General features: G+C 38.3%; 1 protein-coding gene across 3 annotated transcripts in view; it reads left to right on the top strand.

Annotated features, from left to right (window-relative positions):
- The window catches only part of PLEKHM1 (pleckstrin homology and RUN domain containing M1), a 34,946-nt gene extending 17,822 nt beyond the window's left edge, over positions 1 to 17,124 (top strand). For all 3 annotated transcript variants that reach the window (XM_063459432.1, XM_063459429.1, XM_063459430.1), the window contains exons 4-12: positions 3,308 to 3,922; positions 6,715 to 7,072; positions 7,964 to 8,090; positions 8,325 to 9,194; positions 9,412 to 9,557; positions 12,629 to 12,822; positions 13,933 to 13,996; positions 14,970 to 15,127; positions 15,532 to 17,124. In XM_063459432.1, the coding sequence (XP_063315502.1) occupies positions 3,308 to 3,922; positions 6,715 to 7,072; positions 7,964 to 8,090; positions 8,325 to 9,194; positions 9,412 to 9,557; positions 12,629 to 12,822; positions 13,933 to 13,996; positions 14,970 to 15,127; positions 15,532 to 15,640 (2,641 nt within the window). In that variant the 3' untranslated portion in view covers positions 15,641 to 17,124. The remainder of the gene's footprint in view (positions 1 to 3,307; positions 3,923 to 6,714; positions 7,073 to 7,963; positions 8,091 to 8,324; positions 9,195 to 9,411; positions 9,558 to 12,628; positions 12,823 to 13,932; positions 13,997 to 14,969; positions 15,128 to 15,531) is intronic.
- Positions 17,125 to 18,150: the final 1,026 nt, after the last annotated feature.

The following is an 18,150-nucleotide window of genomic DNA, read 5'->3' as shown; positions in this document are numbered from 1 at the left end:
TAAAGGTTTATATGTAATGTTAGGAATGCAAACATGTATCCTATTGACCTATTTGGATTAAGGCACCCCCCCCCCCCCCAGACGTAAGCAAATACGATTTATTGTCTTGCTTTATTAGCTAGTTTGACCGCAGCTCTTAATCTCTGATTCTTCACCAAAGTGCAAATTTACAGTGAATTAAGTCAAGGTAATAATAGCCAAAACGGAAAAATTCTCTAATTCAGCCATGCTTCCAGTTTGGCTATCTCTCCGTAAAATTTTAAATTCACTTTGAATTCTCACTTTAGTGAACAACCTCATTCGATAAACCTCCCTCCCCCTGCTTTTATATCTCTGTGCAGGTGCATACTTCACTTGTTAACTCTAGTCCAAAAGTATCTGAAAATACTATGTGTTGGGTTTCATCCATGAACACGCAAAAAAGTCAGTGTAAAAAGAACTAGTAAATAAACAAAACTGAAAGACAAAAGTAATGGCTATCAGAAAGTAAGAGGGAACAAGACAGAGTAATACGTGGAAGCTCAAAAAACTGGAGTGAGTGGGGTTTCACCAAATCCCAAGGATTAACGTAGAAAAGATACAATTTATCCAGGAGCTTTTACAATAAACAGAAGAGAATGCCTTATAGTTACACAATAAAATAAGGCTACAATCCACATTGGAAAGGTTTGAGAACTAAGGCCTGTTTGGAGAAAGCATCTGTTGGCTATCTACTGTTTCTGCCTAACATCACCGAGATGGCTCACCTATCGATGTGAGGTCGGAGGTGGACTAACCAAGACTGCTGACGCCGTCCTCACCGGTTGCTGCAACACCCACTTGGTAGAAGACGAATATCATCCACAGCCATCCAGTATCATCAGTCAGGTTATTTAGCCAATTTTGCTTTCTTCTTTTTTGGATCAGTTCTATAATATTTTATTCACCTATATTTAGATGATTTACCTTTTTTAATTAAATAAAATAACACTCTATTTTTCACCTACAAGTTTTTATCTTTTATTGGCATTACACGGATTATACACGGATCCTGTCACGACTTTAACACAATATATTTTTTATCTTTGATTGCTACAGCCACAATTATCACTTTCAGGCTGTCAGCCCAGATTTTTTTATTTTTTTTTTTTTTATTTTTTTTTTTTTATTTTTTTATTTTTTTTTTTTTCGGTGAGAGACTAAGCATTTTGGCTGTTAGTCAGCAATACTAATTAGCCCTTATTTTATTTCCATTTCCATTTTTATGTTTTGGTTTATTTACTGACATTTTGGATCTATTTTTTTGAATTATCACTAATTTTCTACTTTTGCACTTGATCTTTCTTGTATTGAAAGTATATAAATTCATAAATACCCCAGTTGATCTTGCTATTTCATCCAGCAGATCAAAGGTGGTTTATGATACACACTCTAAAAGACTGGTATATATTATTCATCCAATTTGGGACTTATATATTTATACTTGGACTATTTGCTGCTATGAAACATAATGCTGTGATTTTATACTGAGTATAACTTTGTCTGCCTGAGTACACACATTTGCATTTTAAGAATTTCCTCATTTTTAGAAATTAGAATTTTATTGTGTAACTATAAGGCATTCTCTTCTGTTTATTGTAAAAGCTCCTGGATAAATTGTATCTTTTCTACGTTAAAAAGAACTAGTGTTTGAAAAATATGGTATAGGTTCAATGCTGCTTTCTTCTGACAAGTTCTGTATTACGCGCTCCATTTTTAAAGGAGCCATTGGCCCGGTGACCCTCCTAGTTTGAGTAGTCAAACCATTTAAGGACAGTTTGACAATCTTCCTGGGTTGTGCTTGTTGCCGTTCTCATTGGCTGAGAGCATCGGCTGAGCCCTGCATGATTGGACGAAGTTCATCGCTGCAGTGGATGAGGTTGGCCCAGGTTCTTTATCAAACCATACTTAAACATTTTGACTAATAACACTGGGAGGGCATCAGGGCACCCCTGCCACCATAACAACTGCAGTGAGATGTAGTAGTTATTGTGATTGGCGTGTTCCTTTAACTAAATGTATTGGTAATTATTGTCACCTAATAGTAATCATGCTTTTACTTTAGAAGTTGTTATAGAAGTTATAAACAGCCATATTGGAAAAAATAAAACTGTTTTCCCTTTAGCTACTAAACTAAAATTATAAATTCTTTACATCCCCCCCCCTCACCCCCCAGTACACACTATAGTAAAGAACCCTGATTTGGGAGTGCCATTCACAGAAATTGTGAATGACAAGGTCCCCTTCAATGTAATCCAAATACTGTTCTAGTGAAAAAAATGTAGGCAACATTCTATGCAATACCTGACATTTGCTTCTTGGTCTGAGATTGAGCCGCAAGTGTTGTAAGGTGTGTGCTTGCATGTACCTCTAGAGCAAGGGCTTAGAACAGTTATAGATATCTTTGTAGTCATGTCTCGCCAATGATGCTGCCTGAGCATCATGGGAAATGCAGTTCAGCAATATGTGGAGGTTAGCAGTCACCAACGTAGATAAGTACGTTGTTTGCCTTCGCTGTGTGAGATTGTCAAATGTTAGCATGTCTCTTGCATGATCATCCACTTTAGGTTCAACTATTTGTGCAATCAACTTCTTTCACTTCCCATATAATCTTTTTTTGTTATTTGTCACTGAAGATAATTTTGTTTTCCTGTTCAAATTAACACTATAGCGTCAGGGATGCAAACGTTTGTGTGGCTGTTTAGGTGACTGGCCCCTCTCCGATTGCGCTGAAAAGGTGACTCTCCGCAGCTGGCTCTGCCACCATAGCTGAGATCGTCAATCTTTATGATCTCAGCCAATACAATGTTTTCCCGTAGGAAAACATTGGGAGGCTGCACCAATCGGCATCTCCTCATAATAATGCATTTAATCATTGCATCTCTATGGGAACGTTCAGTGTGTCCCCACGACTGAACACCAGTAATGCCCTAAGATAGGGAGCACCTCTAGCGGCCATATGAGTGACTGCTACTGCCTTTTCTCTGAAGTGTTTACATTGAAAATCCTGCAGTGACAGACTATCGACACCAGGACTAGTGTTTCTGGTGACTATAGTGTCCCTTTATGGCTCATTCCAAACACCATAACCACTACACACATTTGTAGTTGTTATGGTGCTATTAGGCAGTACATGCAACCAAACCGTTTTTTTTTGTGTTTTTTTTTACACATGGTTTTGTAGTGACTTGTCCCCATTGACTTTCTCATATATCCTTGATGTGCTTGCAACATTTCTATTGCAAGCCTAAATTTTAATCTCAATGCCATCTGTTTTCCTTTTCTGCAGCAATGTTATTAAGGAAATTGAAAATGTGCCTTTTCTGAGCACCGATGTGGGTAGGTGTCGCTCGTGGCTACGTATCGCTCTCAATGAAGGTCTTGTGGAATGCTATTTCATCACATTGCGAAGAGAGAAGAGTCGGCTGATGGACTTTTACCAACCATGCTCTTTGCTGTTGGATGCCGAAGATTGTGATGTGGTGCTGAGTTACCTGCAGGGTTTATCTGCTTTGCCTTTCAAGCTGTCCTATAAATCCGCTCTTCTATGTGAGTGGACAACCACCCCGCTTATTTTATCTGGACTCTGGGTAGAAGATGTCCAACATGTGGAAGAAACTCCCGAGACTCTCAATAGGCGAAAATCTTTGGATTCCATGTCTCAGTCATCCAGCTCTGATGATACCAACAGTTCCATGCTACAGCAAAGTAAGGAGACCAATGAATCTTCTTCTATCAATATGGACACCAACAGTTCGTCATCTCAACTGTCCTCCAGCGCTGGCTCTGACGGACAAGTCAATGAACAAGCAGGCACAACTCCTGTACAACCTAGGAGTCCAGAACTCTCCTCCTGTGAAGCGGACACAACAGAGACAGACGAGTCCCAAAAATCTCAGTCAGAGTGAGTTTGTATCTTGATCATTTTTATTTGTATTTCTTATACACAGGCCATGCTACCCATTGCTCGAGTTAGTATTTTTAGCTTTATTTATCAATCATTCCTCTCTGGCTGTGCAAATAATTTAATAACTGTATTCAGGAAATGAATGCACAATGCAGTGTTAAACCTGTACAGTGACTTGCTAGCCTCACTGTCCATCTTCTAATGATATCATGTATTCTATATTGTTTATGGAAAAACAAACTTACTTATAAGCACATGATGCTGCTGTCTGAATGACAGAGCCGTTTACTCATTAGTTAACTTCTCATCAAAGTCAGATGTAGTTTTATTATTACAGAAATTAAAAAGTACACTGTCGTCAAAAAAAGTGCATGGAGTGTCTCTTTAACTGAAATTTTGCTTTTTAAAGGGAAACTGTAAGCAACACAACCACTGTTTACAGCTTAGTGTAGTGGTTATGTCACCTACATTCTCTGAATGTCATATTCTGCTTTTATGTCAAACCATTGCGAGGAGGGGGTTTGTCTCCCCGTCCTCTGCTGCCTTGATAATGTGGAATTAACACTTCCTCATTCTCATTATCCACGTATTGATTTTCGTATAGTGAAGTGTCCGAGGGACAGGGGAGTATTTTTCTGATACCACGGAGAGCTACGGTTTTGTGAAACCACTTCTAAAATCTTGAAACTTGATTCTTTCAAACTTCAGACTTGATTTTACCCGGTTATTTAATAATGTGGGAATTCAGAGTGAGTTTCAAATATACAGCCATGGTAACCAAGCGGAGTACAAAATTGACTTGAGAAGTTTAGTTTTTTTTTAATTTTAATGTATAATCCTGTTAATATTTCATTATTTAAGCTTAAGCTCTACTAAAGCACATCTGTTGGTTAAGCAGCAGTATATAACTGAATACGAAAACAACTCAGCCGGGATATGTAAAATATTATGAGAAAAATCTAGAATGTGCTAATATTGCATAATATTATAGTAACTTGTCATGTACATGGCGAGAACTTCCCTTTTCATAAACCTAATACGACTTCTTAGTTTGTAGTTTAAAAAAATATATATTTTTTGTTTTTTTTGCAATGCTTAAACACAATTTTTCATTTCGATTCTTGTATCTCCTTCTCCTATATAGAATGTGCCCTAGGTGGTCCAGGACTGAATTGGATTGTGGCACAATTTACTAAATCATTACATCTGAAATGTAGTCTAGAATTATCCTTTCTACAGTTAAAGGTGGTGTGAGTTTGCCTTAAAAGGACACTGTAGGCACTAAAAACTTTGCAAAGGAATAGTAGTTTCCAACTTTAAAGGGACATTATAGGGACCAAAACACACTTTACTTAAGGAAGCAGTGTTACTGTATATATCATGATCCTGTAGTCTCACTGTTCCGTTATCTGCCATTTAGGAGTTAATTCAGTTTGTTTGTGAACCCTAGTCACACCTCCCTGCATGTGACTTGCACAGCCTTCCTAAACACTTCCTGTAATCTTCCTGTAAAGTCATCTAATGTTTACACTTCCTTTATTGCAAATTCTGTTTAATTTAAAAAGTCTTATCTCCTGCTGTTAATATCCCCCTATTCCCTGCAGGAGCCTTCTGTATGTAGTTATAGTTCAATTTACAGAGCAAAACGTCTAAAGCAAGTCTTAGATCTTATTGACAAAGAAATCCTTTTTCATGCAGGCTGTGTCAGTCACTGACAGGGGAGGTGAGGCTAGGGCTGCATAAACAGAAACGAAATGGAACTTGCCTCCTAAATGCAGAGAATTGAGCAGTGAGACTACAGTGGCATGATCTAATATTGCAAAAAGCTGCAGAATACGTTTGTGCTATATAAATGCCAGTAGTAATAATATACACCAACATTGTTTTATTAAGTGCCTGTAGTATCCCTTATAACAGATGTTCAAAAATAAAGCTATGCTGCACACAGGACACAAAATTGTAAAAAGGAGTAACAGGGATACAACATTGGGACAATATGACAGAGATTCACAATCCCCAAAAGGTCGTTAGGAGAAGCAACAGAGTCATCACGAAGTTTACTTTATTGGATCATATAAACAAAAAGGCCCACAGGGACATCCGCTTCACTTACGGAGTACCGAGAAGGTCAAAACACTGGTGGGTTTACGGTTTTTAGACCCAAAGGAGACCAACCTGCTTTTTGGATTTAGACTGCCCTTGCAAATAGTAGAATAGCATCAGTAATATGCAAATGTTAAACATACTTTCTCCCTCTCCTTTTTTTCGACCTGAGCTTACCTTGCCAGTGTTGGTGTTCTTTTAGATTATTCAACCTATTCCTTTTGCCAGCAACAAAGTCGGTGCGTCTTTGCTCAGTGCATTTCTCCACTGCTAGAATTCATGTGTTTGTTCAAAGATTACAAGCAATGCTGTGACGTGATCAGAATAACCCATATTGGATGTCAGGGAGCCAGCATGCTCCGTACCGTGGATTTCATTGTACATTGGGAAAAAACAAAAGTGATCGAAAGCTCAATGAGTGGGGTAAATGTAAGAGGCGGGGGGATCTTTTTACATATTTTTTTCAAATATGTCTTTATTTTCCATGGCAAAAGTAAAACCAAACTAAAACTTTATTATTATTTATATAGCGCCATCAGATTCCGTAGTGCTGTACAATGGGTATACAAGTGTAGCTTGCATTGGTCAAAGATGGTTTTAGAATTTATACCAATGATTAATATATAAGGTAAAAGGTTTTCAAGACAGACAAACAATGTAATGTGGTTTCTCTTTCTCTTCCATAGGGATATTGATCTTATTTCCCCAGGATCCGATAAAGCTTTTTTTAGTCCCATGCTAAGCAGTTCCTTCCATGAAACCATCCGAATCGGCACAGAGAAGTTGAAATCACTTTATCAGAAATGTGAAAGCAAAATTGCGGAGAACAAAAACCTTCAGTCAACTACTTCATTAAAGCCACAGCCTGAAAATCCGCTTACATGTGCTAATGAAACGCCTTCGACTTGTGAAACCTCTGCGTCGAAAGCCCTGCCCACCAAACCCCTCCGTGATCCTATCAGCGTTTCTAATGAGGCCGTCTGTAACAATGGAAAGAGCTTGCTGCTCGAACCTGAGCCTTGTCCTTTTGTTGCTGAAATCTCAGTGAGTACTGGATTTTTCATGAGTCAGACACCATAAATATTTTAAAGGAACACTCAAAGCACGTTAAGCACTGCTGTTTGATGTAGTGGTTATTGTACCAGGGCTTCCCTGGCACACTCCTCCTTTTGTAGGGAAACACAACGTTTTAAGGGTGGTTTGACTTCTAACCTGTGATCTCTCCGTTTCGAGCTAAACCTGGTGTTGCAGGACAATCAGCTGATGCTCTCAGACACTGAGCAATCCCATAAAAGCTCCGTAGCAGCAGGTTCCGGCTCTCCTAGTTACTCAGAGAAGGCGGCGAGAGGTGCTAGGGAGACCTTGAGTAAGAAGCCAAGCGTTCTAAGACTGTATGACTAATATTCACTACAGCATGCAGTAATGGTTATAGCACTTGGAGTGTTCTAACATGAAACTTTCTTCCAGATTTATATGCAAGTGTTGTGTAGAGGTGAAGCAAAAACCCTGTTTGTAGTGCAAAAGCTTTTTATTTTTAAAAATGTGTACGCCCAAATGTCACTGTTCTTGCAGGAGTGCATTGTGTCTTTAATCTCGTGAACGTTTGAGAGATTATACTTTTCATCTATTTACGCTATAGTAAGTTTAACTTTAAATGTTACCATTCGGTATAGAGGGTTATTTTTAAACTGAAGTTATCTTGATTAAGATGATTACTCGGAAATAGTATGCAACCAGCAGCCATTCAGAACCTGAGTGTTCCTCAGTTGAGCTGATTAGCTCCTTAGCGACTTATTGCAAGAGCGTTTCAATAAATTATATGTAAAAGCTCGTCTTTGAACATAGGAAGCAGAACTTTTCTCTTGGTTAGAAGCTGCATCTGGTTTATGCTTTGTTTTTGTTTTATTTAACAAAAATGTCTTTACTTGTCCCCAGAAAAGCGTTAGTTGGATTACAGAAGATGACTTGGATATACCAGTGGTAGACCTGGCTATCAAGCTCTCAGATCAAGAGAATGATCAGCTCAGAGCAGCCTTTGAAGTCATTCACAGGCGGCGACCAGGTACAGGAAATATCAAGTAGTGTGTGTGTGTGTGTGTGTGTGTGTATATATATATGTGTGTGTGTGTGTGTGTGTGTGTGTGTGTGTATATATATATATATATATATATATATATATATAATTTTTTTTTTTTTTTTTTTTTTAAATATGAACTGAGCTATTAATCATTAGTGCAAATTGAATTCTGCTGATAATTTGCACAATGTGTGTTTAAAAATGCACCTTTTTCTACAGGTGTCCCTAACCCTTTCCAAGGTCTTATGATGATGGGTTACCTGGAACGCAGGAATGCCTTGGGTTTGTACAAGAGTTTCCATTGTGAGCTAACGGTCTACGAACTTCGGATCTTTATTAGTGCAGAGGAGAGGCTATGCTTAGAAAACTGTACCCTGCTAAAGTGTGAATCAGTGGGACCCGCCCAAAGCGATGGGAGATTTGAGTTGCATTTTCCTGGTAGAAAGTTATGCTTGCGGGCTTCTTCGCAAGATGAGGCACAGGACTGGGTGGAAAGGATTGAAGAAGCTATACACATATTGCGACCCAACAAAGATGAGATTTGGGAGGTTTTAAAAAGACCAGAATCCCCAGATCTCCCAAAAAGCAGAACATCTTCCACTGATGAAAGTCTACCTTCATCTGAGGTGTTTAATTGGATTTCTCCATTTGAAGTGGAGCTAGATGCACAGAAAGAGGCTATTCTTTACATGAAAATCCAAAAAAGGTGGACACAGTTCATTTTTTCTTTATCCGAGCGAGTCTTGCGGTGCTTTATACCCAAACCCTCAGAGAAAGCGTTATTTGAATCTTATAGCATTGAGATGATTAAAGATGTTCTTCCAGATGCCAGCTTGGGTAGTGCATCCTGCTTTCGACTTGTAACCTCCAAAGGTACCCTGCAGCTCCAAGCAGAGAGTCCCCTAGAGGCCAGGACTTGGAGAGAGCTTGTGCGAGCAGCCTATCTTGAATGGGAAGAAGACTCTGCTTTCGTACCTGGGGATGGAAACTTTCATATAAAATCAAACATCAGGGAGCATCACCTTTTCCAGTACTTGATGTACATTCCAATTGAGAGGGGTCTGGATGCTCAGGACTTCAAATGTGCAGGTCCGTAAACCTCTGACGTATCAGGTCATGTAAAACTGAGCCTGAAAATTTGTCAAAGTTGGCTATTTTGCCCCTAAAACTGACAATTATCTTGTTATACCTTCTCTTTTTAGTTAAGTGTTTTTTGTTTTTGTTTTCTCCAATTTTTTTTGTGATGTATAGGAATTGACTAATTCTTTTCCATTCTAAATGTATTTTTGGTTTCCACTCCCTGCAGGTTGCCAAAGAAAGATTGGTTTTCAATTTGGAAAGGCAAAGCTATGTGAGTTTTCGAGTCTTTATTATTGTGCGTCTTGTCATCATGATCAGCTGACCATCATTCCGTCTAGGATTGTGCATAACTGGGATCACACGGAACGACCGGTAGGTGGCTCTTATTCCTGTATTGACTGACTTCTACTACCATCATGGCACATGTACGAAATATGTGCTGATCACATGCACAAAGTCCTGCTGCTGGAAATGAATTCTGCTCATTTTCTGGCCTCAATAGATTAATTTAGGCTATTTAAAATACTTTTTGATAAGATCTTAAAAATTTTCTAAAAAGATTTCTTGAACATTGTCCTGTAATGTTCTATTGTATAATTATTTCATATTTTCATGTTCTGTAACCAAGACAGGCATCGGATTGATAAAGAAAAATTACATAAATTTGCTTAGAATTTCATTTTTTTTTTTTTTTTTTAACTGAAATTAATCAAATATATTTTATTTGTCCTGTATGCTGCAAACACATGGTGTGATCTCCAAGACTTAAATACACAATTTAAAATGTGCTATGCAAAAAAGCTAAAATGGAGAAAAGCTGGCCAGCACGTTGGCGTTTAGAAATGACTTGACCGGAACTATTTAAATGGAAGATTTGTTTCTAAATGCTGTTTTTGTTTCTTGGAAAGATGAACATATACTTGGAAACATATATTCGCTACATGTCAAATTTGCTATCACAAGCTCAGCTACTTTCATTTGGCTCCAATCTGTACCGTTCGTTGATAAAATTTCCCTAAAGTTTACTGTATTCACGATCAACAAAATGCTAAATTAGGTCAAATAAATCTGCTATTGTAGATCATTCAAATTGAAACTGAATGGCAGCCGAATTTCCTTCCCCAATACTGACCTTGGAGAAGAATACAGTTTGCAGGGATTTTGAGATCAGTTATTGGGTGTAGCATTATAGAACTTGGTTATATGCACAATTCTGCAGAAGTAAGGAATTCCATTGCATTTTGAGTATTTGAGATTAATTAACTCAGTCAAGTTCTGCAGGGATTTGGCTGATTTTTAACAGATAACCAAGCGGAAGCACAATATGGGTAGAAATATACAAATTTGCATTTTCTAAATAGCTCAATGTGCTACATTAATGACATCTCTGCATACAACTGCTGTATTCCGCATTTGGTAATTTAGTAAAACATTTTTTAACCTTGGTAAGATAGAAACATTGAATGTGACGGCAGATAAGAACCATTCGACCCATCTAGCCTGCCCAATATTTCAAAATACTTTCATTAGTCCCTGGCCTTTACTAATAGTTAGGATAGCCTTATGCCTATCCCACGCATGCTTAAACTCCTTTGCTGTGTTAACCTCTACCACTTCAGCTGGAAGGCTATTCCATGCATCCCCTACCCTCTCAGTAAAGTAATACTTCCTGATATTATTAAACCTTTGCCCCTCTAATTTAAGACTGTCCTGTTGTGATTTTTCTTCTTTTAAATATAGTCTCCTCCTTTACTGTGGAGAGATGTGACTTTCTAGTAAAACTTGGTTGTGGGGGAAAAAAAAAACTAAATAGTAGTACTTCTAATTTAGACAAGGTTTTCAGATTTAGAGTTCGATATATTGTCGCCATTCTGCTTCTCTATTCCAGACTATCGTTCACGTTATTTCAAAGATAATATATATTGTGTTTATTTTAATTTAGATTTTTCTTCAACTGTGGGGTTTATATTACTTTGTGTCTTAAAGGGACACTATAATCACCTGAACAACTTTAGCTTAATGACGCAGTTTTGGTGTATAGAACATGCCCATGCAGACTCACTGCTCAATCCTCTGCCATTTAGGAGTTAAACCCCTTTGTTTATGAACCCTAGTCACACCTCCCTGCATGTGATTTGCACAGCCTTCCATAAACACTTCCTGTAAAGAGAGCCCTATTTAGGCTTTCTTTATTGCAAGTTCTGTTTAATTAAGATTTTCTTATCCCCTGCTATGTTAATATCTTGCTAGACCCTGCAAGAGCCTCCTGTATGTGATTAAAGTTCAATTTAGAGATTGAAATACAATTATTTAAGGTAAATTACATCTGTTTGAAAGTGAAACCAGTTTTTTTTTCATGCAGGCTCTGTCAATCATAACCAGGGAAGGTGTGGCTAGGGCTGCATAAACAGAAACAAAGTGATTTAACTCCTAAATGACAGTGAATTGAGCAGTGATATTGCAGGGGAATGATCTATACACTAAAACAGCTTTATTTAGCTAAAGTAATTTAGGTGACTATAGTGTTCCTTTAACCCCTTAAGGACACATGACATGTGTGACATGTCATGATTCCCTTTTATTCAAGAAGTTTGGTCCTCAAGGGGTTAATAAAGAGAATAGGAGAGTAAAAGCATTCTAATGATATAACTAATGATGGTCGGACGGATAGGGTAAGTTGCTGAAGTGATATCCCCATAGTTTTCCATATCTGGATGTGATTTTTCACCTTTGGGGCCATCCCTATCGCTTCCCTCTTAGTCTTGACCAGGGTGTTTGGCTGGTGTTTGAGCTCCCTCTCCGTAAGACGGCTTGGTCGTCTGGGCACTATCCGTTTATCCACTTATATATTTTTTCACGGACTGGACTGGAGCCTACTGCTTGAACTTTTTTGAGTTCACATATAGTTTTTATGCTAATGTGCACATCTCTGATTTTTTACATCAGTCCTTTGTCGACAAGAATATGAATAAGGGGCCCCTTACTATTCATCACGATTACATCTGATACTGGACGTTTTGAGATGTTGTTTCATTTTTTATGATTGGTTTATTATACAATAAATTATATTTTGTTATACTCTTATATATATGTGTAGAGTATTCTGATTCAGATAAGACTCACCCAGTACATTCAATTGTGGTTTATGGTGGTCATTGTGGTGATCTCGGCGAGATTGGTCATTTTTAAGTTTATTGATATTTTCATCTTGATTTTTATGTAGATCTGCATAATTAATTGGAGCGCTCACATACCAGTTATATCTTTTCGGTTTCATTTAATAAGTCGCTCCCTTGTATGTGACGCAGCCCTACTGTTATTTCATCCCATTGGGTATATTTATTTCTCACTGTCAGTCCATATTACATTTACATTTTGTTTTCTGTGTAAAAGCATTCTAATACCTTCTTAATGTGTAATATTTTTTTTTTTTATTTCACCAGGTATCCGTACAAGCAATGAACTTCCTGAGTATGGTGGAAAATGAGCCCCTATTTAACGTGCAGTACTTAAACGAGCAGCTCTATAGCCACACGGGGGTTATGCATGAGCTGAAATACGACCGAGAGCGGCTACGGCTGTTAGCGGAGTTTCTGATAACTTGTCGCAGTGGCGCGATAGACCATCTGAACAAGAGGTGAGAGATTTGCCTTAGTCTGTATATTGACCTTCATGAGTGCTTGTGAAAATAGGAATATAAAGTGATGGCCCAAGTGAGTAGAACAGTTAGATTGTCCAGGACGGATATTATCTCACAGGATGACTTAACATTAGTCTCTTGTCTCTGATTTGGTAGACTTTGATTCATCATACGTTTTGATCTTCAAAGGCAAGTAAAGGGCAGATGTTTTTAAAAATTAACTTTTCTAAAAGTTTGTAAAATTGTTTTGATATGGGTTAGTTCTCCTTGGTTTTAAGGAAGGGGTTCCCAAACCAGAGCTCCCCCTCACCAGTCCAGGATGTAGAGATTACCCCGTTGAGGTAAGGTGTTTTTTTTTGTTTTTTTCTAAAAATACCTAAGTCACAACTTGTTAATTTCTAAATCCTGGACTGGTGAGGGGGAGCTCTGGTTTGGGAACCACTGGTTTAAGGGTTACTCCAACCTCCATGACTACTTCTGCTTATAGAAGTGGTGATGGAGCATGGAATCGATATGTATAGCGCTTCTGCTTTAACCGCTGCTTACACAGATATATCAGCAATTTTGTGCCGGTGTCTAGTCGTACCCACAACACACGTTACTTAAGCCACCCAACAATGCTTGCTATTTAATAGTGTGTATATTTTTTGCAAAATCTATAATAGAGTACTTTTTAGTTTTTTATTTTATTAGAGCAGAGCTCACATCTCCTGCCCCAGTCTTATTCTTGCTTATTTAACTGTGTGGTCACATAATTGCTTTTTATATCATCTAAAAAGCTTGCACACATGCCTGCCAGCAACCGCTCATTCTGCTATTTTTTTTTTTCCTCCCTACATCCTTTTTCAGATGTATAACATTTTCACTTGTTTATACTCTGTGCTTGATCACCACCTAGTGACCATTTAATAAATTGCAGTGTTCCTTTTAGCAAGTTCCATCCTGAACAGCTGACCTGCTTTTGAAAGATATTGCATGTGGCTGAACCACGTGCAGAAACAAGTCATACTCTGTGCATTTAGCAATCGATATTGGCAACATTCTGATATTCTAGCTCTTTATTTATTTTTTTGATAGTTTTTATAGTTTTCTTTTTCTTTTTTATAGGCTGAATCATCGGAACTACCTTTTGGACTGTATTCATACCTACAGTATGCTGGATTTGAAGCAGGTATGGTAGATGGGATTTTGGTATTTTTGTCGTGGATAGCACATCTTAACATGCAGTGATTTATTTATTAATTTTGGGGGGGAGAATGCATGTATATTCAGAGAAAATGCAGTGTTTAGATTACAGCCTAGTGATAACTCCACTGGTCACTCCTTGGATTGCTGCTGTAGGTGCTTCCTGGGGCAGTGCTGCACAGTGTGACTGACCTTTAATGTCTCCACCCTCTGCATGCAGGCACTAAACTTTCCTCATAGAGATGCATTGATTCAATGTTTCTCTGTGAGAAGCTGCTGATTGGCCAGGGCTGTGTTTGGCTTGTGCTGGCTCTGCCCCTGATCTGCCTCCTTGACAGTCTCAGCCAATCCTGTGGGGAAAGCATGATGAATCACTTCTGATGTCAGCCAAGCAGACAGATCAGGGGCAGAGCCAGCAGCTGCAGACTACTACATTTAGTGTCTCAAAGGGATGGGCGAGACTAGATGTTGGTTTTAACACTATAGGGTCAGGAATAGGTTTGTGTACCTGTCTCTTTAGTGTTCCTTTAACGACCAAGTCTGACTAAAACATTTCTCTGATAACCCTGTGCAGGGTACTCTTGTGCTGGCATACAGCATCTTTTCCCACTACCCTGGCCACACAAGTATGCCTTTCATTTGATTTAAATGGGGCCTAAGAGTGGCAGTACCATTACAAATTATTGGCTTACAGATGTCTCGGAGTGTAAAAATCACCTTGGGAACCAATTGAATAATCGTGACCGTTTGTCTATTTGTTGGTGTCAAGCTTCAGGTATCTACAACACTATAGGTTGATAGGATCTCGTCACATCAAAGTATCTATTTCCTCAGACCTTGCTTGGTGTGCTTATGCCCATGTGAGCGGATCCTGAATGCCTTTGCCATTCTGGATTTATATATAACTCAGGATTCCATGTATTTGCAATCCAAACCTTGATATCGTTCTTTGTCTGCAGGTCACAACTGGTGTTTTTGAAAGAATCATGCAAACAGTCTTGGAGTTTGCCAGCGACCATATCTTCGAGTGCGTTCTGTGCAGTCAGAAAGGTTTTATCTGCATGATCTGTAACAAGGATGAGATCATCTACCCATTCCAGCTAGAAACAACAACAAGGTGAGGCTATGAGCAAACGTATGCCCATTATTTTTAATGGGAACGTGCACAATTTTTGTGTTTGACTCGGAGACTCGTTTTTTTTTTTCTATGTGTATATATCTATATCTTAATGTATGCTAGTGGCAAGGATCTATGCCCTGTTCATTTTAGAAGTGGGTTTATCTTTTCTTTTTATGGGAAAGGCCATTTCATTCTGCCCACGGCTTGTCCTGATAGAGAAAGGTCTAAGGTCAACAGAAGCTTAGAAGACATTAAATATAAATTACTTGAAAATAAACACAGTATGAATGTGTGCTTAACCCTTTCAAGGTGCCCTCGATTTGTTGGAGAGGTTTATAATATTTGTTGTACACACTGCAGGGCTTACAGACCCCTTCTAAGTACACTTTGTTTTTTCCTAGATGCGCAGACTGTAAAGCAGTATTCCACCTGTACTGCAAGACTGGTAAGAAGCCGTGTCCCCGTTGTAAGAAAAGAAAGAGCAGACAGAATCAGTGTATTAAGATGTGAGTCTTGGACGGATCTTAAGGAAACTTTTTTTTTTTTTTGAGCTGAGAAGACGACATTGTTTCCCACAGCAGATCTGCTGATCTCAAGAAGCCCAAAGACACCTAACTCGTGGTGTTGCCTGAAGGACTGAAGGAGAGTAATCTGACTGTATTGCCCCAGATAGACTTTCGGGCTACTTGTCCTCTGGTTAAGCCTTATCTTCCTACCACAATTTGCACATTAAGAATTGTTTTTCCTTTATAATACAAAGAGGGCCCGATTCCTCTTGACAAATAGAAGGATTAAGAATCTCTGGCCACATCATCTCTATATCTGCATCCTTTTGCCATCGACCAGATAACTGTACATGTATATGGATAGACTGTGCAAAAGCGGATTACAGAGTACGGAACAATTTTTCTGCTGTTTTATTGAATTCCTGCACATGCTGATATATCAGTTTGGCAAAGGGATGTCAACGTGGAGTGCGCTACAGAGTTTCCGGAAGCTGCTAAATTAAAGTAATTTCATCTGTAATTAGATGACGTGATTCTTCGGTGGAAATTATTTTTTACAATTTTCTCCCAAGTCTGAGTTGGCAATTAATGGCCTCTCCTGAGGATGTTGCACATTGACAAAAATGAGTACATTGAAGGGTCAACTAAATCTATTCACCTTGTTTTCTCATGATTGGGATGGTCTGTTGCATCTCACCTCTTGCCTATGGAATGTTACATGGTCTTAGGTTCAGGAGGAACTTTTCATGATATATATATATATAATTTTTTTTTGTTTGTTTGTTTGTTGTTTTACTTCCTCTCTACAACATAAATGGCCCTGTTCTATTTGTGTATATGTGTGTTGTTTTTTATTTTTCTGTAGCTAAGCAACTGTGGAATCCTCATGCATCGGGCTACTCTTGGCCAGATATTATTTTGAAGAGTGAAACCACTGTAGAGATACTCTAGATCGATGACGTTGGCTTTCCCATCTACTGTACTTCTCTATGGAGGTTTGCTTCCGGAGTTCGCAAGACTTCCAGTAATTCAAATTGCTGGATATGGCACCCACAAGGTTGGGTATAACTGCATAATTACAGAAACAAGGATGAGCCATAACACTGGTCAGTTATAAAAAAAGGGTTCTATTAAAAAAAAAAAAATACTCACAATAATGGTGCCAAAATAAAATGGAGGACAATGCTACTTACTGCTGGAACCGTGACGTTGTGCAACATTTGAGCCACAATGTCTGACGTGCCAGTTACTCTATTTCTCTATTTTGCCGTTTGTTTTGTTTTTTTTCTTTTTCTAAGCAAACTGAGGTTTGTTTTGTTGTTTGTTTTTTAAAGCTTGGGTGATATTCTTTCTATGGTCTTCCTTTTAATTTAACCAATCACCTCCAAGAATTGAACTCCCCCAACTGCCAGGCCATCCCTGAGCAGTTTAATGGTGAGCTGTATTCTAGCACGTACTCATGCCAAGTAACTTGTCCCTTACTTTGGAAACAAAGATAATATATATAAAAAAAAAAAATTTTATTTTTTTTTTCCCCGAGGGGTGAGACGTTGGGGTTTCTAACATGACTTATTTTTATACATTTATTTAAAAAAAAGGTAAACATATTAAATGTATTGTTTGTGCAGAGAGGTGACAGATTAATTGCTGCTGTTGCTATGACTGACCTTGTGCCTTTTTACTGATTAAACCCAGTGTCTGAGATAGGTGGATGTAACGGCATTGCTGTCTTATCCTTTCAACAACAAATTTATATAGATTCCGACTATAAATACTGTCCTGAGTGTTTCTTACAGTTAATATTTATTACTTGAAATGAGGTGCAAAGCAATGATTCTGAGTGCAAGGAGAGTCAAAAGCACCACTTTTAAGGATACTGGTTTACTTGGGCCAGTGTGTCAATATTTTGTGTGTGTGTGTGTATATATTGTTTTTCTGTTTGTTTTTTTCCGTTTGCTTAATTAGTGATTTCCTTTTAATTGTGGTCTAGCCGTGGCTCCTTATGCACATTAATGCAGTGATATTTAAAATATTACTGCTCTATAGAATTTTGCTAGAATTTTTTATTTTTTTTTGGTTACATTGTGCTTGCTCACTACAGTATTACACATTTTCTCCCTGATTATATTTTTGAGAAAGCACTAAAGAGATGTGCATTCAGAGTGCAATTGTTTTGCCGTTGGTGCATTAAGAATAGCTGATCTCAACATGCTCGGGCAGAGTGTGTGTCCAGTCACTTTATGGAGTGTATCACAGAAAATTCTAAACAGGGTGACTCAAAATATAGATTTCCAGGTATTGCAGGACTACGTTTAAATCACTTTTATTTCAGTTTATGCAGTACTGGCCACACCTCCCCTGGCTGTGACTCACACAGCCTGCATGAAAAAATGCTTTCCTTTTCAATAAGATGTAACTTACTTTAGAACGTTTTATCTCCTGCTCTTCTAAATTGAACTTTAATCACATACAGGAGGCTCCTGCAGGGTCTAGCAAGCTATTAACAAAGCAAAA

Source organism: Pelobates fuscus, chromosome 6 (assembly GCF_036172605.1).
Source record: "Pelobates fuscus isolate aPelFus1 chromosome 6, aPelFus1.pri, whole genome shotgun sequence".
In the NCBI taxonomy this organism is placed as follows: domain Eukaryota; kingdom Metazoa; phylum Chordata; class Amphibia; order Anura; family Pelobatidae; genus Pelobates; species Pelobates fuscus.
This window is presented reverse-complemented; position numbering and strand designations above follow the sequence as displayed.